Source organism: Anguilla rostrata, chromosome 17 (assembly GCF_018555375.3).
Source record: "Anguilla rostrata isolate EN2019 chromosome 17, ASM1855537v3, whole genome shotgun sequence".
NCBI lineage: Eukaryota > Metazoa > Chordata > Actinopteri > Anguilliformes > Anguillidae > Anguilla > Anguilla rostrata.
Genome location: NC_057949.1, coordinates 29,933,304 through 29,960,903, shown reverse-complemented (window position 1 = coordinate 29,960,903; position 27,600 = coordinate 29,933,304). Strand labels below are relative to the sequence as shown.

The following is a 27,600-nucleotide window of genomic DNA, read 5'->3' as shown; positions in this document are numbered from 1 at the left end:
CGTGCGGTTGGTTCTGAATCTTTGTGTTGTAGGACAGGGTTTATGATGAGTTCAATATCACCGTCTCATTGCCGGTCACTAGTTCATCCCGGTTCAATTTAAGAGGCTAACAATTGTTTTGTGAACTGTACCGTGATGGAAATAAAAACATTGCCAGTGTAAGTAGATTTTTTGTTGCTTAAAGAGGGCCTTAAGTGCAGCGGTCAGTGCAGGTCAGCCCAGGTCCTGCCTGATCCGAGTATGGCTGGTGCATTATGGGAGCGGCACATTCGGCTGGTGCATTGTGGGGACGGCTGCTTCCGGTGAGGATGGGAGGGACTGAGTCTGGCTAGGATCTGTGGGTCAGTGATGTCACACTGCAGAGAGAGGGCAAACATGTCCTAACCTCCAGCTGTGTGTCTCTTTCTCTCTCTCTGCCCCCCTCTCTCACTCCCTCTCCCCCTCCCTCTCCCCCCCCCCCCCCCGCCCTCCCTCTCTCTCTCTCCCTCCCCTCTCTCTCTCTCTCTCTCTCTGTCTCTGCAGGTGGGCCTGATTTACATGTTTAATCTGATCGTGGGCACGGGGGCCCTGACGATGCCCCGGGCGTTTGCCATGGCCGGCTGGGCGGTCAGCCTGGCTCTCATATGCATCCTGGCTTTCATGAGGTGAGTGTCTCCACTGGCACGCCTGCCTGTTCCCTGCAGTGCCTGATATGAACTGCAGAGGGAGCCAAACTCCACTGAATCACGCATTGTGGTTCCCATTCCCCCATTGTCTGGTTTCTTTTGGCAGAAATGGGTTCAGTGATTGTGCTAACGGTTTCATTTTTGAGTGAGTGCTAGTTGATTTATTTAGCTGGCCATATTAATAGTGAACCAGCTTGAGGCGTTTGCCCATCTCCTTCTATATGCACACCGTAACTTCTTATTTAACTTCCTGTTTTTTTCTGTGCATCACATGACGTGGTTTGCTCACTCATTCAGTGTCAGTGGGAGTCACCTGACGGTCCTTTTTGCATCATAATCCCGTCTGCGTTTCCCTAGGCAGAGCAGCAGCGCTTCAGCCTCTGAGTTCATATCTGAGCCAGCATTCACAGTTAGGCTTTATTACTGCTGTCAGCTGTGTCCTGTGTAATATCATTACATAGAGAGTAGACCTGCGCCGTTACTGGATAAAAAGCCACCACAGGTGCGTTGGTTCAAAAATGTAGGAGATTACCTTAATGGGGCTGAGCCCGCACGCTGTGTATTGCAGGGGAACTTATCCCAAAATGACGCCCAATGTGCTGAGATGTTCCAAAAGATATCTTTGTTTATTCGTATCATAAGTGCAAAAACATAAAAGTGCTCAAAGTGCCAAAAAGAAACGTTTTTTGCCACGACAGCAAACGTTTCGGTCAGTAAGTTCCCTTCCAATACACGGTGTGCGGGCTCAGCTGCAGGAAGGTAATCCTGTGTAGTATGCACACGTTCTCGCTCCAGTAGCATTCCCATTTTGAATGTTATTAATTGTTTTGATATGCGCTTTTGTACATCGCTTTGGATAAAAGCGTCTGCTAAATACACGTAATGTATTGTTAAGTCCGTTTCCCCTGTATGTTGTTGGTATAGTCCGTTTCCCCTGTATGTTGTTGGTATAGTCCGTTTCCATTGACTCCTGGCTGTTCCCTGCAGCTACATGACCACCACCTTCATGATCGAGGCCATGGCGGCCGCCAACGCACAGCTGCGCTGGAAGAGGCGGGAACAGGAAGAGGTGAGCACTTCCTGGGTCGCGGAATTGCCCTGTCAGAACCATAGTTCCCACCATGGGGCCTACTGAGCACAGATGGGCTTCCCCAAGAGTTCCAGTATTACAGTGTTACGCTTGGAAAAACTCCTTCATGTACACTGTAGCTAGTGCAGTGCATGTAACTCCTGTAGTTTGTGACGGCAGTTAACTCATTCAGACAGAAAATTGAAAATGTACGCTGAGTGGAATTCTGTGCTGTTGAGGTGTTTAATACTCACTGAACGAAATGTCTGCTGGACTCCAGATGTCTGAAGCTGGTGTTCTGAACCTGCAGCCCAGTGGACTGAAGCATATTCTCACTGCTTCAGAAACAGCCCTGAGAATGTGATGATAATGTCCTGCAGGCCCTGTCAGGGATTACAGAAGCAGCGATGCCTCCTTTGGGTTTGATTGTTTCTTACAGTACAATAATGAAATGTGTGTGTGATACAACAGAAGGAACAGGGGGTGTGAGTGCTTTCTGTGGCCCAGAGCCAATGGAGGCAGTCAGCTTTTTCCTTCATCTCATTTGATTTCAGTACCCCTCAGGGTGCAGGAATATCATCCTACAGGTCGACTGCCCACTTCGCTCAGGGACTGAACAGCTCGTGCACCCAGCTGTGATGTCAACATCGATCAAATGTCTCAGTCTTGTCTTTATTTCAGTGTGAAAAACACTGCCAATACTGCTTCCCCCCCCCCCCCCCCATTTACTGGAGGGTGAGAATGACAGAAAAGACACAACAGCAGACTCCTGTTCAGTTCCTGTTTTAATTTCCTTTTAGGGAAAGAGTGAGAGGGTTTTTGTAAAAAGCGCCTGACCCCTCCCTGACTGACTGACCAGCTCACCTCAGCATGCGGGTCTGAAGGAGTCGTGCTCTGGGTGGGTCGTTGCACCCTGGGGTGGGGGGGGGGGTGGTGGGTAAATGCATCTTTATTTTGGGAGTCCTTGTCCCTGCGTCTGAATGCTCTGCGCTGTACGTGCTGCTGAGCTCCTGACAGCTTCAATGTTGACTGGAATTGAAACAGATCTCTGGCTCTCTGCACTGATGAGGAGTTATGAGGGACCATCAACAGGGCTCCCTCTCTCTCTCTCGCTCCCTCCCCCTCTCTCTCTCTCCCTCTCTCTCCCTCTCTCTCCCCTCTCTCCCCTCTCTCCCTCTCTCCCTCTCTCCCTCTCTCCCTCTCTCTCCCTCTCTCTCTCGCTCTCTCCCTCTCTCCTCTCTCTCTCCTCTCTCTCACTCTCTCCTCTCTCTCCCTCTCTCGCACTCTCTCCTCTCTCTCCCTCTCTCGCTCTCTCCCCCTCTCCTCTCTCTCCCTCTCTCCCTCTCTCTCCCCCTCCCTCTCTCACTTGCTCTCTCTCTCTGTATTGCTGCTCTGTTACCAGCACACTGCTGAACAGGGGGTCAGCGTATTGCTCCTCTGCTGAACAGGGGGTCAGCGTATTGCTGCTCTGCTGAACAGGGGGTCAGCGTATTGCTGCTCTGCTGAACAGGGGGTCAGCGTATTGCTGCTCTGCTGAACAGGGGGTCAGCGTATTGCTGCTCTGCTGAACAGGGGGTCAGCGTATTGCTCCTCTCCTGAACAGGGGGTCAGCGTATTGCTCCTCTCCTGAACAGGGGGTCAGCGTATTGCTGCTCTGCTGAACAGGGGGTGGGCGTATTGCTGCTCATGCTGTTAGCCTTAGCATGGCTGGTTGGAGGGCACAGTGTGTCTTTACTCACGGTGTCAGAGTTGGTACAGGGGGTGCTCTTCTCCATGTTGGCATCAGAGATTTACCTGACCCTTCATCCTCAGGTGAAGGACAGTGATTCGTCTTCAGATTATTCGGACGATGAGGTCATCATCCGGGGACGATCCGAGCCTTTGGAGGCCCGGCCCATTCTGTCCATTCGTGAGTAAACGGTGGCCCTGTGCCCCACGTCCCGCACACAGTCTGGGGCACACCCGTGGAAAACAGGGATGTCCCAGCTACAGGAGTAAATGAGCAAATTCCTGTCAATAAGATTTGCTCCTGTATGTTTTCCTGATTGAAGCGAGCTACGGTGTAGTTATTTATTCTTTTAAGCAGCTCCGTGTTCTGAACTCCCTTGTGGGTAGTATGGTGCTTTGTAAAATAGCTTGGTACTGTGTATAACTGGTTTCACCAATGGCCGGGTGATGTTAATCTTTGTCATGAGGAAATGTGTTTTTGTCTTTTATGTGTTGTGTCTCCCTTCTTTCAGAGAGAGGCGGGTCGTCGGTTGATCACTTCGACATCGTAGAGAGGGTGGAGATGGGCCAGATGGCCTCCATGTTCTTTAACAAAGGTGAGGTTTCCATGCCAACCCTCACTGCAGGTAGACTGAAGCGGAACTCATTTGATTTTCCTTTAACCCCCCCCATGCAAAAAATGTTTTTTGTGTTTCAAGAGCCAGACTCTATTCTGCCAGTCCCATGTTGTTGCGTTTCTCCACGTCATCTTTGTATTTGAGAACAAAATCACTTCAGCTTCTAAAAAGCAAAATATTTCTGCTGGATGCGTTTCATGATAAACATAACAGTATCTGGTCAGTCTGAAAACTGATTCATGTCCTGGTGTCCAAAATGCATGTTGGTGCGCTCTACTGGTGATGTGCCCCAGCGAGAGGAGAGGACCAATTTAAATGCAGGCCAGCTTATTCCAGTTTTGGGACACTTGCCTGATTTTGAAGGCAGATCATGAGGTTTTGAAACTCCATCTGTTAATACGCAGAGGTTTGCTAGGGCTGAATAGAGAACTCATATTTCTGCAAGCTGCTTAATTATCCTGGGAAAAATGTTAAGTTTGACTCTCATTAAGGAAAGTGCTAAACGGGCTGTGCAGAAGCGAGTGTGAGCAGCGCTGTGGTCTCTGGGTAATTATACACCTTCACCCTCTGAAGAGCAGGTTTTTTGGAATGTTATTTTTTTCTCTCCAGCAATTCTAAGTCAGCGTTCCAGAACCTGCTGTCAGTCACCAGCAGTGATTGTGACATCAGCATTAGATTGTTCAGTTAAGAACATTCTATTCACATACTTGTGATCTCACACCTTAACGAGTTAAAGTGCTTCATTTGGGAAGTTCCTGCTTCTGTCCTCAGCACTGGTGGCTTGTGTTTGGCTCAGATGGCCATGGATGGCTCAGGCGCGGCCTGAAGAGAAGGCACTCCTCTCTCTCTCTCTGTCTCTCCCTCTCTCTGTCTCTAGAGGAGTGGAAGACTGATGCCATAATGGCACTTTGGAAGCACAACCATGTTCAACCTTGAACCATAAATCCAGTGACCTTCCCGCTCCCTCCCTCGCGTGAAACCCGCTGCATGTGAACACGCCCCCCCGCCGGTGCACCTGCAGGCAGCGGGGGGGGGGGGGGGGGGGGACGCTCATTTATTCTAATGCTTCTGCGGCTTCGCTTTTGTCACTTCAGCAAGTACCAGAATAACAGCGTGGTTCTGTAGCAGTGGCAGGGAGTGTCTGTTCAGCTTTCACCTCACACACGCGCCGCAGTTACCTTTCCCAGCCACCGGGTGGAGCCCTTGGGCTGTGCTCGGCTTGACGCGCGCAGCGGAGTGTTCTGCCCGTCGGGCCCCCGTGATGTCATCAGAGCCGAAGCGCTGGAGCCTCCTGCGGGCGAACTGTCGAGCGTGTAGCGGGCTTTACGTTAGCGTTCCCACGGCGACCTGTCAAGCGTGTAGCGGGCTTTACGTTAGCATTCCCGCGGGCGACCTGTTGAGCGTGTAGCGGGCTTTACGTTAGCGTTCCCGGCGACTGTCACGACGGCTTTACGTAGCATCCGCGGCGACCTGTTGAGCGTGTAGCGGGCTTTACATTAGCGTTCCCGCGGCGACCTGTCGAGCGTGGAGCAGGCTTTACGTTAGCGTTCCCAGGCGACCTGTCGAGCGTGTAGCGGGCTTTACGTTAGCGTTCCCGCGGCGACCTGTCGAGCGTGTAGCGGGCTTTACGTTAGCGTTCCCGCGGCGACCTGTCGAGCGTGTAGCGGGCTTTACGTTAGCGTTCCCACGGCGACCTGTCGAGCGTGTAGCGGGCTTTACGTTAGCATTCCCGTGGAGCGGGCTTTACGTTAGCGTTCCCGCGGCGACCTGTCGAGCGTGTAGCGGGCTTTACGTTAGCATTCCCGCGGCGACCTGTCGAGCGTGTAGCGGGCTTTACGTTAGCGTTCCCGCGGAGCGGACTTTACGTTAGCGTTCCCGCGGGCAAGCGTGTAGCGGGCTTTACGTTAGCAGTCTCGCGGGCGACCTTTCGAGCGCGGAGCGGGCCACGTGTTTGCGGGTGGAGAGGCGCTGGCATCGACCCGCTCGGGGTGCTGGTGCCACTCGGGCTCCGTGCCCCTGATCGCGGACCGATGGCGCGGGCGGGCAGCCTGCCAGCTCGGGCCCTGGGTCCAGTGCGCTTCTGAGCCGCTCAGAGGTAATGTGAGCCTGACACGGCTATCGCTGTGGATAATTGGCTCCTTCTCTTATTTGATGAGGGTAATGCTGACGGATCAGCCCTGGCCTTCTGTGTGGAGTGGAGCGCTGGTCTCAGTCTGTGAATGAGAGCTGGAGATGACAGAGAGAGGAAATGGAGCTCGATCTTCCTCTGGTACGGGCAGCGCAAGGCGGGAGTTCCAGGTAACAGGTGATACAGGGAGAGGTGCAGCTGTGCTGTTAGTATGGTGGGTCTGTAGGGGTCTGTAGGGGCAGGTGCAGCTGTGCTGTTAATATGGTGGGTCTGTAGGGGTCTGTAGAGGCAGGTGCAGCTGTGCTGTTAGTATGGCGGGTCTGTAGGGGTCTGTAGGGGCAGGTGCAGCTGTGCTGTTAGTATGGCGGGTCTGAGGGGTCTGTAGGGGTCTGTAGGGGCAGGTGCAGCTGTGCGGTTAGTATGGCGGGTCTGTAGGGGCAGGTGTAGGAGGGGACGGTGCAGAAGCGTAGAGGCCGTTGCTCTGGCTGTGGCTCTGAAACGGGTGTGCAGGAGCTGGGGCCTGGATGTGGGCCACAGGCGGGGATTTCGATGGGGTGGGATTACGAGATGTTCCTCGTCCCGCCCTCAATGGGGCGGGATTAAGAGACCTTCCCCGTCACCATGTGCAAGTTGATTAGAGGGACGACTTTGTGTAAAGTCACGAAGAGAGGGGGGTGGGGAGCGGGGGAAGAGTGGCGGGGGGAGGGGGGGGGAGTGGCAGGGAGGGGGGGAGGGGAGAGGCGGGGAGGAGGGCAGGGGAGAGGGGCGGGGGAGGGGGGGCGTTCTGCATGCTGAAGCGGGCTCTCTACCTAACAGGTCCTTCTCTGGCGGTTTTTCTCGGCGCTCTTAATCAGGAGCGGACGCCTGTCACACGCACCGCTCGCGTTTCCCCTGCCGTCACGCGACCTTGAGATCCGACGCGCGCCCGTCGCCGGGGGTGACTGGCGGGAAAACGTGTCAGCTTAATCACGGGCAGCTCGTTAGTGATGCCCGAGTCACCTGACCTGCGTCCCGCCCTGGTTCCGCTGTGTGCAGAGAGGACCACAGCGCTGATCCGCCCCCACCGCACGGCGTCCTGAGACCGGCCCACGCTGCCGCAGGGCGAGGGTTACGGGGGGGACGGGACCGCCGGCTAGGCCCCCAAACCCCCCCCCCCCCCCCCCGTGCTGCAGCGGGACGGTCGCGGTGCGGTCACTAGCCCCCCCCTCGTGCTGCAGCGGGACGGTCGCGGTGTTTGGGTTTATCAGCGGTGTGGAGGCTGTAATGATGCTGGCTGTGCTGCTGATGGGCCATTGACCTGCCTTATTGAGACGCACAGAATGCTTGCGTTGCGTTTTTCATCTGCTGGGCAGTTTGACTCGCGTTTGACGCCTGAGGAGGCTGCTGACGTTTTGGTATTGGTGACTGTGGCTTTCCCGCTGGACCGTCTCGGCCTGGCCTGGAGCAGCGGGAAGCGATCCCCCCGTCAGCCCTCCCCCTGATGGACGGGGAATAATTCCACCCGTATAGCACTACCCCCCCCCTTTTATTGGGCTTTAATGCCCCCCCCCCCCCCAGTAAAGCGTGAGTGGCGGGGGCAGCGGGACAGGAGATGTCTCTGCTCAAGCGTGTGATGGATTCCAGCCGGCCGTGCCCATCCGTCTTCTCCAGAGCGCTCCGTACGGGCGCCCCCACTGCCAGGGAGGGAGGGAGAGAGAGAGAGAGAGAGAGAGAGAGAAGTGTGGGTACGGGTGGGGGGTTTGGAGGGTTCAGTCTTGGGATGGCCACAGTATGGTTGCGAGGACAGCCTGCTGTGTTGAACTTTGACCCTCAGCGCTCCAGGATCAGTGGTGTGGTGGTGTGTTTGTGTCCAGCTCCTGCTGTTCTGGGGTCAGGTAAACGCGCGTGTGAGCTGGGTTTATGTGCAGCTCCTGCTGTTCTGGGGTCAGGTAAATGCGCGTGTGAGCTGGGTTTATGTGCAGCTCCTGCTGTTCTGGGGTCAGGTAAACGCGCGTGTGAGCTGGGTTTATGTGCAGCTCCTGCTGTTCTGGGGTCAGGTAAACGCGCGTGTGAGCTGGGTTTATGTGCAGCTCCTGCTGTTCTGGGGTCAGGTAAACGCGCGTGTGAGCTGGGTTTATGTGCAGCTCCTGCTGTTCTGGGCTCAGGTAAACGCGCGTGTGAGCTGGGTTTATGTGCAGCTCCTGCTGTTCTGGGGTCAGGTAAACGCGCGTGTGAGCTGGGTTTATGTGCAGCTCGTGCTGTTCTGGGGTCAGCTGCAGCTCACTCTACCGCAGGCCGTATCTCAGCTCTTCCTTCTCTGGCGTCAGTCGTGAGCTGACAGGCTGTCTGGACAAAGCTGTGCGTTTCCATCCATTTTGTCAAAATGGGTTTTGGACCCCAGAGAAGCGGAGTTTGGCCGATTCTCTCCATCCTTCATTCTCATAATGCTGGTGGCTGCTGGGCTGGCTAGCCGCCGCGCTCCACTGAGATCTGTTCTGTTTACTCTGGACTGCAATTGATCCTCCATTTAAATGTGCTTTAGCTTGTTTAGAGGTGACATTAGAGGAGATATCTGTGTTTACCATGCAGGACCACTTACCTCTCTCCTGTCTGTTTCTCTGTCTGTGTGTGTGTGTGTGTGTGTGTGTGTGTGTGTGTGTGTGTGTGTGTCTCTTTTTCTCTGTCTGTGTGTGTGTGTGCACGCTCGTGTGTGTGTGTGTGTGTGTGTGTGTGTGTGTGCACGCTCGTGTGTGTGTGTGTGCCCGCCTGCCCGTGTGTGTGTGTGTGTGTGTGTGCGCGCGCGCTTGTGTGTGTGTGTGTTCTCCAGTGGGAGTGAACATGTTCTACATCTGCATCATCGTGTACCTGTATGGAGACCTGGCCATCTACGCGGCGGCGGTTCCCATCTCCCTGATGGAGGTGGCCTGGTGAGTGACCCCAGCAGCCCAGGGCAGCCAGTGTTCACCCTGGGCATTCATCTCTGTCCTGATCTGTCAGTTTGTCCTCTGGAATTCTGGGAATTGTAGTTTGACACCGCCCAGCCGCTTCGTGATTAATCATAGCCGCACAAAAGCGCATTCTGCCTGACTGTGAAATTATGAGGATATGAGCAGCCAGTATTCACCCTGGGCAGCTCAGACCTGTGTGCTCAGCTCCATCCTGATTTGTCAGTTTGAGCTGTGGAATTGTGGGTGTTGTAGTTTAGCCCCTGCCTGTCTCTCTACAGTGGCAATCACTCATGCAGCGCGGGAAGTGTGACGTACAACGACACAGACTCGTGCTGGGGCCCCGTGAAGAGGAGAGATGCCTACAGGGTGTTTTTGGTGAGTGCCCCCCCCCCCCCCACGGGACAGTCCTGCAGTCCTGCGGTCCTCTGCCTCCTCCCCTCTCTCTGTCAGACAGGAAGTGAACCTCCTGCGCCTGCAAGGTTTTCAGGTTGTGAGTCCAGAGAATGACGGAATTTTACAATGTGTTTATTTTTTCCTTTTTCTTTTATTTTTTATTCATTTGGATCCCTGTGGTTGTGTGTGTGTCTGTGTGTCTGTGTGCCTGTGTGTGTGTGTGTGTGTGTGTGTGTGCGTGCGCATGCGTGTGTGTGGAGGTGGGAGATTATGGAGATGTGTGTTATTTATGAGTGTTCCCCCTGACCTCTGTGATTCTCATTTGCGTGGTCCTGAAAGGTGAAAGGGATGCTCAGGTCCCTTCCTGTGCATATTTTTAATTTTATGAAATCTTATTAAAATTGTGGCTCGGCCATAAAAAAAAGCTGCGTAAATGATGGTGTGGGTGCAGGGTTAAGCATGCGGGGGGGTTGGGGGGGGGGCATGGCTGTATAAGCTGTCTTACTGAGCACTGGGTGAGGGAGGCGCTGATGAGTGGGGGGGGCGCAGTGCTGGTTTCTGTCCCCTTTGCATGCAGGACGGCCCGTGACGAGCATGTTGTGTGAGTAATTATTGGGGATTTATGAGGGTCCCCTGTGGGCCTTGAACTGCTGCAGCTCCGTGAATCTCATCACTTACTCTGAGTCCATCAGAGATGTGTACAGCATTCAGTCTGCCGCAAATACCAGAGGGGTATGTGTGTGCGGGTGTGGTGTGTTGACGTGTGTGGGTGTGTGTGTGTGTGTGTGTGCGTGCGTGGGTGTGTGAGAGTGTGTGTGGTGAGGTGTGGTGTTTGCGTGGTGCTGTGGGTGATGAGTGTGAGTGTGTGTGGTGTGCGTGCTGTGTGTGTTTGGCAGGAGGTGTGTGTGTGTGTGGTGCATGTGTGGAGAGGTGTGGTGTGTGTGTGTGTGTGTGTGTGGGGTGTGTGTCGTGAGTGTGTGCGTGCGTGTGTGAGAGAGGTGTGTGCGGTGGAGTGGTGTGTGGTGCGTGGTGTTGAGAGGTGTGTGTGCGTGCGTGCGTGCATGCATGTGTGAGAGAGTGTGTGTGTGAGAGAGTGTGTGTGTGTGTGTGTGCGTGCATGTGACATGGTCTCAGGAGAGCCCCCCTGCCCCAGTGCTCTGTGGAGAGGGAATGCTGGGTAATTTTCCCCTGTGGTGTGAGTGATGTGTCATATTTAAGCCTCGCAGTGAGTGAGCCGTTTCATTATCACACTGATGACAGAGAGACTACAGCCCATCACCATCACTCTGCAGAGCCCCGCTCCACACACGCACGCACGCACACACTCACGCACGCACGCACACACAACACACACAGCACACACACACCACTCACTCACACACACACACACACTACGCGCACACACACACACACGCACACACTCACACGCACGACACCACAGCACGCACTCACCACACCTGCAGCCACCCCCACACACCACACACCACCACGCACGCACACACCACGCACACACCATACTGCAGAGCCCGCTCCACACACGCACACCACACACACACACACACACACCACACACGCACCACACACGCACACACACACGCGACGCACCACACTACCACACACACCACCACACACACACACACTCACGCACGAACGCACGCACACACTCGCGCACACACACACATGCACACGGACACGCACACACACTCACCCACGCACAAACACTCACGCACAAACACCCACACTCACACACACACACACACACACTCACTCACACATACACTCACGTACACACACACACACACTCACACATCTGGATGCCCAGGTGCTCTGATTGTTTGTTGTTTTCCCTGTGCAGTTAACGTGCATGTTAACATGGTCTATTGTGCATAAAGAAGACATCAGAGTAATGTTTTTTAAAGTAATAAAAATTATTTTTTGATGTCTCGCATATTATTGGTAAGCTAGACAAAAAAGCCTTTTACCTCTTCTGTAATTGTATGCACATGGTATAGTATAGTGTCCATAGTTGCTTGATTAATGTACAATTTTTTTTTGTATATTAATCAACGTACAACATTCTCTGTGTGACTTATTTACTGTGTTTCAGGAGGTCCATCACAGCTGTTTAGCAGCCCCCCCCCCCCCAAGTGTAATGAGGCTGTGAGTGAGAGCTGCCTGTCAGCCAATTAAACAAGAGGCTGGGCTCCATTTTTCACCCCCCCGCAGCCAATTGCCCATGTCTGCCATAAATCTCCTTTTGCAGCTCGTGCTGGAAAAACACCGCTGGGTTCATCTGCTGTGGTCTGCTTAAGGGGGAGTGGTCTAATTAAAGGGGGAGTGGTCTAATTAAAGGGGGAGTGGTCTAATTAAAGGGGCGTGGTCTCATTAAAGGGGAGTTTTGGACTTTGACATTCTGGCACGGATGACGGCGATGTTGGTTCGTTAATGCTGCTGCTGTCTGTGTTTGGAGCCAAATACACTTTTGGACACAGAGGAGAAAATGGCAGAAACTCAAAGGGTCTAGACTGCAGGATCAATTATTCCTGAATATTCTTATACTAATATACTGTTCGGGGGATTCAGGGTCCATCTCAGGCTGTGGGTGTAGGGGTTGTGTAGAACATGAGCACACACACAGCCTCCTCAGGCTGTTGGGGTTGGGGTTGTGTAGAGCATGAGCACACACACAGTCTCCCGGGCTGTGGGTGTTGGGGTTGTGTAGAACATGAGCACACACACAGCCTCCCCGGGCTGTGGGTGTTGGGGTTGTGTAGAACATGAGCACACACACAGCCTCCCAGGGCTGTGGGTGTTGGGGTTGTGTAGAACATGAGCACACACACAGCCTCCCAGGGCTGTGGGTGTTGGGGTTGTGTAGAACATGGATACACACACAGCCTCCCCGGGCTGTGGGTGTTGGGGTTGTGTAGAGCATGAGCACACACACAGCCTCCTCGGGCTGTTGGTGTTGGGGTTGTGTAGAGCATGAGCACACACACAGCCTCCTCAGGCTGTTGGGGTTGGGGTTGTGTAGAACATGGATACACACAGCCTCCTCGGGCTGTTGGTGTTGGGGTTGTGTGGAACATGGATACACACACAGTCTCCCCGGGCTGTGGGTGTTGGGGTTGTGTAGAACATGAGCACACACACAGCCTCCTCGGGCTGTTGGTGTTGGGGTTGTGTGGAACATGGATACACACACAGTCTCCCCGGGCTGTGGGTGTTGGGGTTGTGTAGAACATGAGCACACACACAGCCTCCTCGGGCTGTTGGTGTTGGGGTTGTGTGGAACATGGATACACACAGCCTCCTTGGGCTGTGGGTGTTGGGGTTGTGTAGAGCATGAGCACACACACAGTCTCCTCGGGCTGTGGGTGTTGGGGTTGGAGTTGTGTAGAGCATGAGCACACACACAGCCTCCCCGGGCTGGTGGTGTTGGGGTTGTGTAGAACATGGATACACGGCGTTGTGTGTGGAGTTCACCATTAGGGGTCCTTGCCCTGAAAGCTGGTAATACAATGTGTCAAAACGAATCAACTCGGAGGCACTTAGTACAAGTGAGGCGAAGTGCTTCTGGCTTTTAAAAACTGGGAGAGGCGATATTTAGTATGCGTGTATCCGTTTGATAATGAGTTTAGCGTGTTAATTATGCGGGGCTGATTATGATGTCTTAATTAATGAGCCTGAAAGTGGCCCTCGTTCATCCTAACAGGCCCAAAATTCTCCGCTCTCCTCTTCCTTTGTCTCTCGCTCTCTCCCTCGCGCTCACTCTCATATGTCTGCCTTGCTCTCTCCTTTCTCTCCCTTTGTCTCATCTCTTTCTCCCTCACTCTCTCTCTCTCTGCCCCTCTCTCCATCATGCTGCTCTTGCTTTATCAGAATGCTTTGCTGTGCTTGTACTGTACACAGCTGCCGATCTGATCTGTCAGCAGTGAAGTAAATATTCCTGTAGATGGAAGTCTTTAGCGTGCTGAAGTCTTAAAATAGCAGAAGGGAAAATAAATCGCAGTATATAAAGCACATGTATAATATATAGTAATGATTTGTAAATGCAGTAATGCAGAAGAATAATGCCACTAGCTGTAGTAATCCAAAAAAAATCTGATTTAGCTTTCATTTCCCATCAGTATTTTGACTGTTTTATTTTGATTTGTTTTGCCAAAAATGCACAGCTTGTCTCCTATTCTTTTTCCTGCAAAGGTTTTGAATTGTTTTAGATTTGCATCTAAAAGTTTTTTTTTTAGTTCCTTTTCTCCCCCCTCATGACACTGTTGTCGGGGTGTGGGGGGGGAGGTGGGGGGTGTTGTGGTGTCACCATTAGGGAATGGGGCTTGTGTCTTTGAAATGGTAGCTTTTGAATCCCAGACTGGGGGACTGGTGAGGTGTCCTTGGAGAAGGTGCTTAACCCAAATGGCTTGTGAAATGGATTCAGTGTGAAGAATGAAAGCTGTGTGGGATGCTGTGGAGGAGAGTGTCTTCTAAAGTACCTAAAATGTGAAGAAGAAAAAAGTCTGTCTTCGTCTCTGTTTGGGTTTGGGTCCCAGCCGTCCTCTGGGCGCCTGCCTGTCTGTGACAGCCTTTATGCAGATCCAGGCTGTGCTCGCTGCGCCTGCACTCTTCCTTTCTCTGAATATTTTTACCACAGTCTGCTGGTTTGCCGTGGTGAATTCTATTTTGAGAGAATTTTACCCCATGCATCTCATCCACTCTCACTTTCTCTCTCTCTATCCCTCTCTGCCTCAATCCCTCCCTCTCCCCCTCTCTCTCCCTCTCTCCCTGCCCTCCATTTGTGAAGCTCGGTAAATGGATTAATAGTCTGGTTATGGCCGCTGGCCGCAGGGTGCGCCCGTCCTGTGAGCAGACCCTGTATTTATAGATCCCCAGCGCGCCGTCCTGCTCGGGGGAAGCGGACGAAATATGAGGGTGAGGGGGGGGGCAGGGAGGGGATTGGGGGGGGGGGGCGGTGGGCGTCGGCTCTTCCGTTCTCTCTCAGGGTCTCTGTGCACTTTGCTAAAGGAACGGACGGCAGTGGCGATAATGAGCCTTCTGCCCCCGTTAAACAGGCTGACTACCTGGCACAATGTTCAGCACACTGACCTTGCAACACTGTGGTTGTGGGTTCGAATCCCAGCTGAGACACCTCTGTTCTGCCTCTGACCGTGGTTTTAATAAAATACTGTATGTATCAGTTGTATGTAAAAATGCTGCTAATGTCTGTGTGACTCCACTTGCTAGGAGTGTCTGCATAACGTAAAACAAAAGAACATTTTTCTCTATTTCCCAGAAAGTCAAATGGTTAGTTTTTTATTTATTTTTTGGCCTCGTTAGATTGGCAGCTGGTCCAGAGTTTGGGTTTCCTCCAGATGCCACACAGACATTGATTATGTACTGAACGGAGCTTAATCTGAAGATAATTGTTTTGCCCTGAAGTCTCGGTTGTCCTGCTGGACCACATGCGCCCTCAGGCTGGCGTGATACCGGCTTACACGACGCCAGGGCACCTGCGCTAACCTGCGCTAATACACCAGGGCACCTGCGCTAATACGCCAGGGCACCTGTGCTAACCTGCGCTAATACGCCAGGGCACCTGCGCTAACCTGCGCTAATACACCAGGAACCTGCGCTAATACACCAGGGCACTGCAGGCACCTGCGCTAAGCACTCCAATACCAGGGCACCTGTGCTAACCTGCGCTAATACGCCAGGGCACCTGCGCTAACCTGCGCTAATACACCAGGAACCTGCGCTAATACACCAGGGCACCTGCGCTAATACGCCAGGGCACCTGCGCTAATACACCAGGGCACCTGTGCTAACCTGCGCTAATACGCCAGGGCACCTGTGCTAACCTGCGCTAATACGCCAGGGCACCTGTGCTAACCTGCGCTAATACGCCAGGGCACCTGTGCTAACCTGCGCTAATACGCCAGGGCACCTGCGCTAACCTGCGCTAATACACCAGGAACCTGCGCTAATACACCAGGGCACCTGCGCTAATACGCCAGGGCACCTGTGCTAACCTGCGCTAATACGCCAGGGCACCTGTGTCAGAACCTGTGCTAACCTGCGCTAATACGCCAGGGCACCTGTGCTAACCTGCGCTAATACGCCAGGGCACCTGTGCTAACCTGCGCTAATACGCCAGGGCACCTGTGCTAACCTGCGCTAATACGCCAGGGCACCTGCGCTAATACGCCAGGGCACCTGTGCTAATACGCCAGCGCACCTGCGCTAACCTGCGCTAATACGCCAGGGCACCTGCGCTAATACTCCTGATGCTGATTGGACAGCTGCACCTGCTCCTGCTGCGTACGCCTTTATGACACACTTCCTGTGTGTGCGTGTGACATTGCCGTGGGTGTGACGGAAATGGAGATGAATTAAAGCCCTCACAATCTGCACTCCCTCCTGTCACCAGCAACTGCCGTGTGACTCAGCGCTTGAATCTTCGGGGGGGGGGGGTGCGGTCGTATTTGTCGTATTTCTTCGCCATGCAGATTCCTTTTTATCCGGGCAGTAAGGGAAAGAGCATGCGTCATTTCCAGTCTTTCCATCGGAACGCCGCTGGGAGCACACGTTAGCACTGGGCACCTAATGCCTCAGGATCGAGTGGGGATGTACTCCATCTCCCAGCATGCCCCTGGGAAGAGATTACCTCGCTCAGGTAATTCAGTTATATGTATGTCTCCCTCCCCTCCTCTACCGTGGAGATGCTGTAGCGTGTGTAGCCATGAGGGGGTTTAGCCAGGCTGCAGGGGTCAGAGGTCATTCCTGCGATTAGCGGGGTGTCCCGTGGTGAAGGCTGCGTAGGGCTTACTGTTATACGGGTTTGGCTGGCCCCGCTGTGGAGGACAAACCAAGAAGCATTAATCAAACGTGGATTAGGAATGTCTTTCTGCAGAGCAGACGCTAATACATCAGGCTAATACTCCAATCACCTGCGTTTCTCTGTGCACTGAAACGCTCGTCCGCACACACACTCAAACGCACGTCCACACACACACTCAAACACACTCAAACGCTCGTCCGCACACACACTCAAACACACGTCCAGATAAAATAGATTTATGGAATTTTGGTCCTGATCAGATTTGTTCTGTTGCGTTTATTATGCGCGGCGTGAAGCGCTGGCGGTTCGTGGGGGCGGGGGGACAGGGGGGCGGGGGGGTGGGGGGGCGTGGCTGTCTGAGCAGCGCACAGCGGGAGGACGGGCGGCAGGTGAGATCGACTCCCAGGCCCAGTTAAAGAAATAAATGCGTCAGAAGAAGGGGGTGGTGAACGTAGCGATGAAGGGATGGTGAATGTAGCGGTGGAGGGATGGTGAACGGAGGGGTGGAGGGATGGTGAACGTAGCGGTGGAGGGATGGTGAACGGAGTGAGGGTGGAGGGATGGTGATGTAGGGGTGGAGGGATGGTGACGGAGGGGTGGAGGGTGGAGGTGGTGATCGTAGCGGTGGAGGGATGGTGAATGTAGGGATGGAGGGATGGTGAATGTAGAGGTGGAGGGATGGTGAATGTAGAGGTGGAGGGATGGTGAAGGAGGGTGTGAGAGGGTGGAGGGTGGTGATCGTAGGGTGGAGGGATGGTGATGGTTAATTGGGTGGTGGGAGGGATGCAGAGGTGAGGTGGTGAGCGTGCGGAGGGTGAGAGCATGCTGAATGTAGTAGGTGAGGGATGGTCAATCTGAGAGGTGTCGGGTGGAGTGTTTTGTGATATGAAGAAATTTCTGTTCTCTCCCGGGTGAATTGTCATGATAAATCATCTCTCTTCTCTCCTGGATTAATTGTGTCATGATATAAAACATCTCTGTTCTTCCCCAGATGAATTGTGTCCTGATATGAAACATCGCTGTTCTCCCGGGTGAATTGTGTTGTGACGTGTAGCGCTTCTGTTTCTGTCTCTCAGAGCGTCTTCACCCTGCTGCTCGGCCCCTTCACTTTCTTCAACGCTCAGAAGACCAAATACCTGCAAATCCTCACCTCAGTCATGCGGTGGCTTGGTAAGAACATGCATACACCGCACACACACGCACGCGCACACACACACACACACATACACACACACACACACATACACGCACACAAAGCAAACGTAAATACAAACACGTATGCACACACACACATAAACACAAACACGTACACACACATACACACACACACAAACATAAACACAAACACGTACACACACGCAAACATAAACTCAAACACACACACACACACACACACAAACACACACACACGCAAACATAAACACAAACACGAATGCACACACACACACTTCTTGTAATTTTACCTGCTGGTGAAATGCATGCCCTGTTCAATCCAGTGTTCAAAATCATTTCCTGTCCTGAGCCTGCCCCCCTGCCCTATCCCATCCCAAACCCACCCCCACCTCCCCACCCCCCCGGTCCCTTGGCGTGGCACGTCTCTGCCCCCCATCCCTCAGCCCGACAGCCCCGCCCGGCGCTGATTGGATTGTCAATCACGGGCCTACGCCTGAAATAAAACCGTCTGCCTCGTTGGCGTTAAAATCACACGGCTCTGAATCATGCCTCCTGTGACCCCGCCCCCTCTGCCCAGACGGCCGCCTCTCGCAGGAAACGGATGCGTTGGGCCGCCTGGGCCTCCCGTGATGGACTGCGCGTGTCACAGCCGCGTGTCACAGCCCTGGGCCTGATTACGCAGCCAGCCGATGCCTCCCCAGCGCTCGGCTCGGCCCGGCCACTCTGGTCGGGGCTCGACGAGAGCGTTTGCTCCTGAGAACTCAGGACTGAATCCATCGGTTAGGAGCACATTTACTACGTGGGATGCATTAGTGTGTTGCACAGTTTTTCTGCTTTGGGGCTCATGGTGCTCCTGTGGGAAAATGTGAGCGTCGAGCCCCGTCTGTGCCCTCAGGAGAAAGTACTGAACTGACGGGGGAATTACAGGCCAGTTAGTCTGTCTCAGACTGCGTGCAAAACATTGCTGGATGAGGGTAAATCTAATTACACAGGGCACAGCTGGCATGAGTTCTTTTATTAGGCGGTCATGCTGTGAAAGTTGTGAGTCTTCAGAGAAAAACAACAGGAGTGCCTGACCTTGCTTGACCTTGAACTGGTCCCAGGCCACGTCCTCTGAATGACCTTGACCGTCCTTAGTCGGTCTGAACTGGTTCCCAGCCGGTTTCTCTTAATGGCAACGACTGCCTCCGGTTGAACTCATCCCCAGTCACACTCTCTGAGTGACAGACTGAGTGGGTTAAATTTCTCGCATCGCAAAGGGAATCCATTAAATTTTCATTTCTTGTTGGTTTGGAGAAGAGTGAGCAGTGAGCTGGAAGAGAACATCCCAAACTAACAGGTCTTTTTGTGAAAGTTCATCTTTCTGCATGTGCTCTGAAATGAAATGCAGGATAAACAAAAGTCAATGAACTGAGAAATAAAAAATAAAATGTTCCATCTAGAAGGAGGTGTGGCTGGCTTTCAAGAGCAGAGAGGCTGTACGTGGCCTGAATGTATCTGCGGAGTGTTGTCATTCTTCTAAAAATTATACTCATTAAAATTAGCATAAGTATGAATAATCCCATTACAAGCAGAAGCTTAGTGTACACGGTAGCATGTGATCATTTAGTTTTCCCTAATCAGCATCCTATCACCCTCTAATTAGCACAGAACACACAGGCTCATTAATATTGATGAGACACAAAAAGACAAGTGCCTGTTTAGGGAGGGCAGACTGAGCAGAAACAGGGTTATGTCTCTAAAGTGGAGGTTTTAATAAGGTCACATGTGACCATACAATGCTTAAGAAAGAATTTAACCATTTGAAGAGTAGGAATTCTAAAGTCAGTGTTCTATGACTGCTTTCAATTACTGGTAGTGATGGTTACATCAGCATTGGAATGTTCAGCTAACATTCTTATCGCATGTTTGTGATGTCACACTTTGAAGGGTTAGAAAAGCCTGACCGTGTTTATACTTTGAGGTTTTTAAGTAAAACACAATGGTGTAGGAACAGTCTCCCAAACTCGGCCCCGAGACCTCTCCACCTACGCCCATATTCCCTCCAACGCTGGTGTAGGAACAGTCTCCCAAACTCGGCCCCGAGACCTCTCCGCCTACGCCCATATTCCCTCCAGCTGCGTTTGCGTTTCTCCCAGCGTAAGGAGCTGGTAATAGCTGTGAATTGGACACTGAAGATGATGCTCTCTGAGGCCCCATTAACAGGGAAATGGATAAGGAATGTATGTGATGGAGGACATGTCTCCCATATTCCTTTTAGGGCTTTCCCAATCATTCCTCTCAGTTCTCTGAGGAGTACTGCTTTCATTGTCCATGAGTTTCTCTGTGGCAATTAACTCCTGCAGGAAGAGGTTACATTTTTTAATTGATTCATTGACAGGCTGTCGGGCGGCGCTGGGCGTGGACAGCCAGCCCCTGACACCGAACTGCTGGTGGAAAATTAAGAGTTCAATTAAGCGCCTGGCTGAGGGCCAGGCCTGTGTGCAGCGCAGAGTCAGTTTGAGGGCAAATTCATGGGAGCCATTTAACACACAATTTCAATAAATTGAATCGATGGAGAGAGCGGGTGACAGAAATCAGAACATTTGCTCGGAGGGGGCGGGGTGGGGCAGTTTAAGTGCCCCTGGTGTAAAGACGGGACGTCCTTGACTCCATATCCGTACGGGGCGATAGCACGGAGGCGGTGCCGTTCAGCCTTGGATCGACTTGATGAGAGCGCATAGTTTACATCTTTTTACAATAAATAAATAAATAAAAATAAATCACGGAAACTTTGAGACCACTTCCTGTTCCCCTCCAGCGCGCCTGAGCCGTTATTTTGAGTTAGCGGTGCGGCGCTGCTCGGGCGCTGTCGAGCTGCGGGATCTCTCCCGTCCATCGCGTGCCCCCCCATCCCCGCTCGTCTCCTCTCTGACGCTCCGTCCCGGGCCCGCGCCCCTCGCCGCTGATTTAAGGATCCGCTGGCGGCTCTGTGACCGCAGACAGGAAACGGGTCTATCAGACCCCGGTACTGACAGCGCCCTCGCCGCGCGGTCTCAACCCGCCAGACTGATCCCCGCTCGCCGTCTCTCCCTCCCAGAGAGTTCTGTTGGGTTTAGACGGGAGAAGTGGTTCCCGGATGCTCCTGAGCTCGAGTGGTTCGCCTTTTTAAACTGAATTTGGCATTTGGCCAGTTAAATGGCCTGGGAGTGGGGTGGTGTAGTTTGTGTTTATTAATGTGCTGTGTCTCTGCTCTGGGGCTGGAGTTGAACCCTTAGCCCCTTTTCTGCAGCGCACTCCTGTCTGGCCTGTGACTCTGCTCTGCAGGTTCTGACTGACCCCTCTGAGTCTGCAGTGGTAATGCTGGCAGAGGTGTGTGATGCTTATGACTGGACTGGGCTGATGTTGTGTGTATATCAGATATAGATATGATGTTGTATGTGGACTGAATGCTGGATACGCAATGCTCTGGTTGCTCCGCCTCTCTCTTCCTTCCCCTCGATCTCCGTGGGTCGTCTCTTTGTACCGGATGCGGTCGTGAACTTCAGAGCAGGGCTGTACAGCTTCCACGTGATCATCATGCGAGGCCTTACTGCTGATTGGCTGCAGTGTCAATCGATATCGGTGGTGATTTTTATGTCCCTCTGAGGCGTTTACTGCCGCCTCAGGTGCCATTAAAGAAAGGGAAAAAGACGAAGGGAAAATGACACGGAACTTGGCAGAAAAAAGATTTTTTTATTCTGTGTGTATCGCCCAGCCCAGCGTACGCGTGCAGATGAAGACGTTTCCGCTCTAAACGCAAACGCCTGCCTCAGCAGGAGGGATCTGTCAGGCCTCAGCAGAAAGCCCAGGGTAAAGCGATGTCTCTGAGATGCTATCGGCCTTTGGGCCGTTTAGTGACTGACTTTAATGCTAAACGCTTTGTTTACTGCTCGACAGAATTTAGGATGCGCGGGTCTCAAACGCGGCTCTGGAGGCTCGTAAAGCTTTAAGTGTGCTCTGCAAGGTCGTTTCTGTCTGCGGTGGCAGGGCGTAAATCAGGCGCGGGATGACGCTCGCTGGCAGGACCAGCGCTCCACGTCTCTCTGCGCGGAGCGTCTCCGGAGCGCTCGGAACGCCGGGGAATGGGGCTTGGGATTAGTGTCAGTAGTGTGGAATACCGGTGTGGAATGGGGTTTGGGATTAGTGTCAGTAGTGTGGAATACCGGTGTGGAAGGGTTGGATAGGTCGTAGTGTGTAATACCGGTGTGGATGGGTTTGGGATTAGTGTCAGTAGTGTGTAATACCGGTGTGGAATGGGGTTTGGGATTAGTGTCAGTAGTGTGTATCGGTGTGGAATGGTTGGGATTAGTGTAGTAGTGTGAATACCGGTGTGGAATGGGTTTGGGATTAGTGTCAGTAGTGTGTAATACGGTGTGGAAGGTTTGGATTAGTGTCAGTAGTGTGTAATACGGTGTGGAATGGGTTTGGGATTAGTGTCAGTAGTGTGTATACCGGTGTGGAAGAGGTTGGGATTAGTGTCTATGGTAATACGGTGGAATGAGGTTTGGGATTAGTGTCATAGTGTGTAATACGGTGGGAATGGGGTTTGGATAGTGTCTGTATGTTTAATACCGTGTGGAATGGGGTTTGGGATTAGTGTCAGTAGTGTGTATACCCGTGTGGAATGGGTTTGGATAGTGTCTGTATGTGTCATACCGTGTGGAATGGGGTTTGGGATTAGTGTCAGTAGTGTGAATACCGGTGTGGAATGGGGTTGGGATTAGTGTCAGTAGGTGTATACGGTGGAATGGGTTTGGGATTAGTGTCAGTAGTGGTAATACGGTGTGGATGGGTTGGGATTAGTGTCAGTAGTGTGTAATACGGGTGTGGAATGAGGTTTGGGATTAGTGTCAGTAGTGTGGAATACCGGTGTGGAATGAGGTTTGGGATTAGTGTCAGTAGTGTGTAATACGGTGTGAATGGGTTGGGATTTGTGTCTGTATTGTTTAATACCGCTGTGGAATGGGGTTTGGGATTAGTGTCAGTAGTGTGTAATACCGGTGTGGAATGAGGTTTGGGATTAGTGTCGTATGTGTAATACCGGTGTGAGGTTTGGTTAGTGTCTGTATTTTTTAATACGTGTGGAATGAGGTTGGATAGTGTCAGTAGTGGTAATACCGGTGTGGAATGAGGTTTGGGATTAGTGTCAGTAGTGTGGAATACCGGTGTGGAATGAGGTTTGGGATTAGTGTCAGTAGTGTGTAATACCGGTGTGGAATGGGGTTTGGGATTAGTGTCAGTAGTGTGTAATACCGGTGTGGAATGGGGTTTGGGATTAGTGTCTGTATTGTTTAATACCGCTGTGGAATGGGGTTTGGGATTAGTGTCAGGATCATGTCATAATTCTGAGGCTGCAGGGCAGTTGGCTGCACTGATTGGTTAGCCTCCTTTGCTGTAGATTTCACTGTGCGTTGGACTTGGCTTCTCATTGTGAGATGAAGCACATTAGTCCTGTGGATGGTTAGTTATTATCCGTTTTAATGGCCTTGAGATGCATTACTGGAACCATTGACCGTGACTCTCAATGAAAGCACATTATGTACACTGATAACCATCAGTGAAGGTACGATATTAGCTAAAGCAGTGTTTACCAATGCATGTAAACTGATGTTCGTGACAATAAAAGTTTAAACAGTGATTAGATTACATTTTCCAGTGCCTAAAGCGATGGTAGATATCCAGCGCGTATCTGCATTGTGTTTTCTGAAGGTTTAATGGAGATGGTGAATATTGTGGGCCGCAGCCCTTACTGATAAAAACAGGCCACTGTTCCTTTGTGTGCCCTGACCTGCTGCTGTGAACTGTGGGTTAGCCACCCTTCGCTTTGACCCCTGACCCCTGACCCTCCAGGTTGGACTCGCTGTAACGGAGGGGAGAGGATTGTTGAGTGGTCGACCCCTAACCGCACGCTGTCAATCAGCATGCGATTTATATTCAGCGTATATATATGGAGAGGATGTGATGTACGTCTCAGAAAAAGAAACGGGGTGAAGCGTTTCGTTGGGGCCAGGCCTGTGTGGGCCAGTTGTCACTTGAGCACTTAATAGTCAGTAGTCCTCACCAAGGTGAGTCCGTTGTTGGAAGATGCACAGTGGACGTTTACGATCGTGGTTGTAAATTTCTCTGTTCCCTTCCCTGGGTGGATTTTATGCTTGTGTACCACGGTGAGTCATTCACAGCGAAGACTAGCATGGCAGCGTGCATTAAACTAGCATGGCAGCTGTACTCAGTGTGTGATTACACAGGGAGTATCACACCCTCGGGTGTTAACAGAAACACATTAGAGTGTGCGGTCAGAGGTCTAACTGCTATCCTGTGGACAATCTGGGGAATGCCGTTGTGACAGTGGTGAGATGCATTGTGGTCCTCTGCTCACCAGCTGGCTCTCAGATAAATGTGTTTGGATTTTGGCCGGTGTATCTGTAGTCAGGATGCAGACTGGAGGTCCAGCGGGCCCCACGATGTGCTGTGACCAGGGTGGGCCCCACGGTGGCTGGGCTCTACGGGGTGCTGTGATCAGGATGGGCCCCACAGTGTGCTGTGATCAGGGTGGGCCCCACAGTGTGCTGTGATCAGGCTGGGCCCCATGCTATGCTGTGATCAGGGTGGGCCCCACAGTGTGCTGTGATCAGGATGGGCCCCAGGTGACAGGGTGGCCCACGTTTGCTGTGATCAGGCTGGGCCCCATGCTATGCTGTGATCAGGGTGGGCCCCACAGTGTGCTGTGATCAGGATGGGCCCCAGGGTGTGATCAGGGTGGGCCCCACGGTGTGCTGTGATCAGGCTGGGCCCCATGCTATGCTGTGATCAGGCTGGGCCCCACGGTGTGCTGTGATCAGGGTGGGCCCCAGGGTGTGCTGTGATCAGGCTGGGCCCCACAGTGTGCTGTGATCAGGCTGGGCCCCACGGTGATCCAATGGTCCGGTATGGTCTCATTCATCTCTCGTTGTCAAAACGAATTGTTCTGAGTGTGAAAGAGGTCCAGCTCGGTGGTTGAAAGAATGGGGGGTTGTGGGTCTTTGTGTCTTGTTGAAGAGGGAACTGATATAAATCGACATCGCTGAACTTCAGACAGACCCGCCTTCAGAACGAAGCCCTTGTATTATTGCATGACGGTGAGCAGATCATTAAAATCCCATCTACACCACCTTTAAGCCCGGTCTGTGCACAATGCAGCGGTATTGGGTTTGAATGTTGTGAATAATTGGCTGACATTTTGTCACCGCCTCCCGGTGCCCTTTTTGTTTGGCTCTAATAACGGGTCATTTTTGGTACGATGGCATGCGCTCGCCCCGATAATCCAGGGTTAACCCTTTCCCTGCCCTTCACCCCCCCCCCCCCCTTTTCACCTCTTTATATTTGTATTCCTTCTTTTTATGTCATCAACTCCTTATCTCAATCTCCCTACCTCTCTACTATCTCTCCCTCTCTCACACTCTTTCCCTCCCTCCCTCTCTCTCTCATGCTTTCTCCCTCCCTCTCTCACTCTCCCTCCCTCTCCCTCTCTCACCCTCTCTCACCTCTCTCTCTCTCTCTCTCTCCTCTCCCTCTCTCCGCTCCTCCTTTTCTCCTCTCCTCTCCACTCTCTCTCTCTCCCTCTCTCTCTTCCTCTCACGCTCTCTCTCTCCCTCTCTCCCTCTCTCCGTTGCAGCGTTCAGCATGATGATCATCCTGGCTCTGATCCGGATCGGTAAGGGTAAAGGAGCGGGGCACCCCCCTGCGGCGAACTTCTCGGGGATCCCCAACCTGTTTGGGGTGTGCGTGTACTCCTTCATGTGCCAGCACTCTCTGCCCTCGCTCATCACCCCCATCTCGGATAAGAAGCGGGTGGGGCGGCTGGTGCTGGCGGACTACTCGCTGATCCTGGGCTTCTACAGCCTGCTGTCCTTCACCGCCATCTTCTGCTTCGACAGCACGCTGCTGCGGGACATGTACACGCTCAGCTTCACCGACAGCTGCGACGTGCTGGACGTGCCCGCGCTGCGCTACTTCCTGGGGCTCTTCCCCGTCTTCACCATCAGCACCAACTTCCCCATCATCGCCGTCACCCTGCGGAACAACTGGAAGGCCCTGTTCCACCGGGACGGGGGCACGTACCCCTGGGTGGTGGACCGCGTGGTCTTCCCCCTCATCACCCTGGTGCCCCCCATCGTGGTGGCCTTCTGCACGCACAACCTGGAGTCGCTGGTGGGCATCACGGGCGCGTACGCGGGCACGGGCATCCAGTACATCATCCCGGCGTGCCTGGTGTTCCTGAGCCGGCGGCAGCTGGAGCCCGTGCTCGGCCGCGACGCCGTCAACAAGCACCGCTCGCCCTTCCGCCACGCCTTCTGGGTGGGCTTCGTCCTGCTCTGGGCCACTTCCTGCCTGATGTTCGTCACGGCCAACATCATCCTCACGGAAACGAAGCACTGAGGGAGGGTTCCGGGCCGAGCTTTGTGTTTATTAGTGTCCTCATCGAGAGGGGGGGGCTGTGTGGACAGACGGGGGGGGGGGGGGACCTGTATGGACAGACTGGGGGGGGCTGTATGGACAGATGGGGGGGCGGGGCAGAGCGTGCAGGATGTGTACGTTTATGAAGCGTGTGAATCTTGTAGCATGTACATTTATCACGTTAGGAATAGCTGATTTAACAAATTGTTCAGAAGGACCAAATTACTAATGATTAAAGATCCTATTGATGGGGGGGGGAAGATAAATAGAGGGCATTTTTTTAAATGGGTGTCAGTGACTTTTATGAAAAGTTTTTTGACAATCGCAGTTTGTTTCCTCAGGCCAGGCACTGCCATTGTGATCCACAGTATTTCCATTCTCTCAGACCTCCAGACGTGTTAAACTCTTCTGCTCACCTCTGAGTGGCCAGTGCAGACCGGGCTGTCCTGTTTACGCACAAGCAGGGCGTTAAAGATGCTGAAACAGAACAGTGAAGAATGAAGGCATCCAGTGACCTTTGAACTCGTGTCACTCTGAATCTCAGTCCTGTTTTAAGTCTGCACGATGCCTTCAGAAGCCAGCAGATGGATAGGATCAGTGGACCCAAGGAGGGAATTTGTCAGCGGGGACTAAGAAATGGCCGTGCGGTGTGAGCATTGTGAGGTGGGATGTTCTCCCAGGAGGCTGAATCGAAGCAGAACCAGAGATCCAGGTCAGGTCCAGAGAGTCAGAGCAGAAATGGTGTCATTGTTGCCTTTAAATATGTCACATGCTTAAAATTTCACATCCTCCGCCCTTCTGGCCCTGAACACTGATGCTGAGCACAGCTGTGTGTAGTGCAGACCCGTGGAAGGGAGACTTCCTGGGAAGCCAAGCTGCTGTATGGCTCGTTCAGGTGGATTCCCATCTCTTCTGTTTCCCTTTCCCTGGGCTTATGAATCGGGCAAAGACGCCGCGTTTCCTCCCTAGCGGCCTGTGTAGCTCCCGATGAGTGATGTCACAGAATGAGTCATCGTTAGGCTGAGGGGGCTCGTCCGGGATCCCCTTCCAAACAGCCTGTAGGAACGAGGTGAGTTAGACGCTGGGCTGGCATCATGGTGGGCTCTGGTGGCTGCGGGTTGCAGTTCCTGGATTACACCTTTTCTGTTCTTCACCCAGTTGGTTGCTTTTCCGCGTTGTTCGCACAGTTGTTTTTATTTCACGTGCCAGCAGCTGTTTGAGGAGTTCAGTTTACGCTCTGAAAGGACTGGTGTCAGACTGACTAATCCCACACCCACTCAGTACCCGACTAATCCAGCCTGTCAGTACCACTAATCTCCATGCTTGCTTCACTACCTCGATAACCACTCCGCTCACACCTGACTATCCCACTCTCGCTTCACTACCCTCGACTAATCCCCACTCGCTTCATACCTCGATAATCCCATCCGCTTCATACCCTCAGACTAATCCCCACCCGCTTCACTACCCCGACTAATCCCCATGCCCCGCTTCAACACCCCAGACTAATCCCCATGCTTGCTTCACTACCCTCGACTAATCCCCACTCTCGCTTCACTACCCTCGACTGATCCCGACACCCCAGCTTCTGTACTCCTGACTAATCCCCACGCT

At 52.8% G+C, this 27,600-nt stretch overlaps 1 protein-coding gene across 2 annotated transcripts in view; it reads left to right on the top strand.

Annotated features, from left to right (window-relative positions):
- The window catches only part of tmem104 (transmembrane protein 104), a 28,240-nt gene extending 2,197 nt beyond the window's left edge, over positions 1–26,043 (top strand). For both annotated transcript variants that reach the window (XM_064314987.1, XM_064314988.1), the window contains exons 3-10: positions 523–644; positions 1,653–1,734; positions 3,547–3,643; positions 3,975–4,058; positions 9,014–9,113; positions 9,413–9,509; positions 17,436–17,529; positions 25,205–26,043. In XM_064314987.1, the coding sequence (XP_064171057.1) occupies positions 523–644; positions 1,653–1,734; positions 3,547–3,643; positions 3,975–4,058; positions 9,014–9,113; positions 9,413–9,509; positions 17,436–17,529; positions 25,205–25,968 (1,440 nt within the window). In that variant the 3' untranslated portion in view covers positions 25,969–26,043. The remainder of the gene's footprint in view (positions 1–522; positions 645–1,652; positions 1,735–3,546; positions 3,644–3,974; positions 4,059–9,013; positions 9,114–9,412; positions 9,510–17,435; positions 17,530–25,204) is intronic.
- The last annotated feature ends 1,557 nt before the right edge of the window (positions 26,044–27,600 follow it).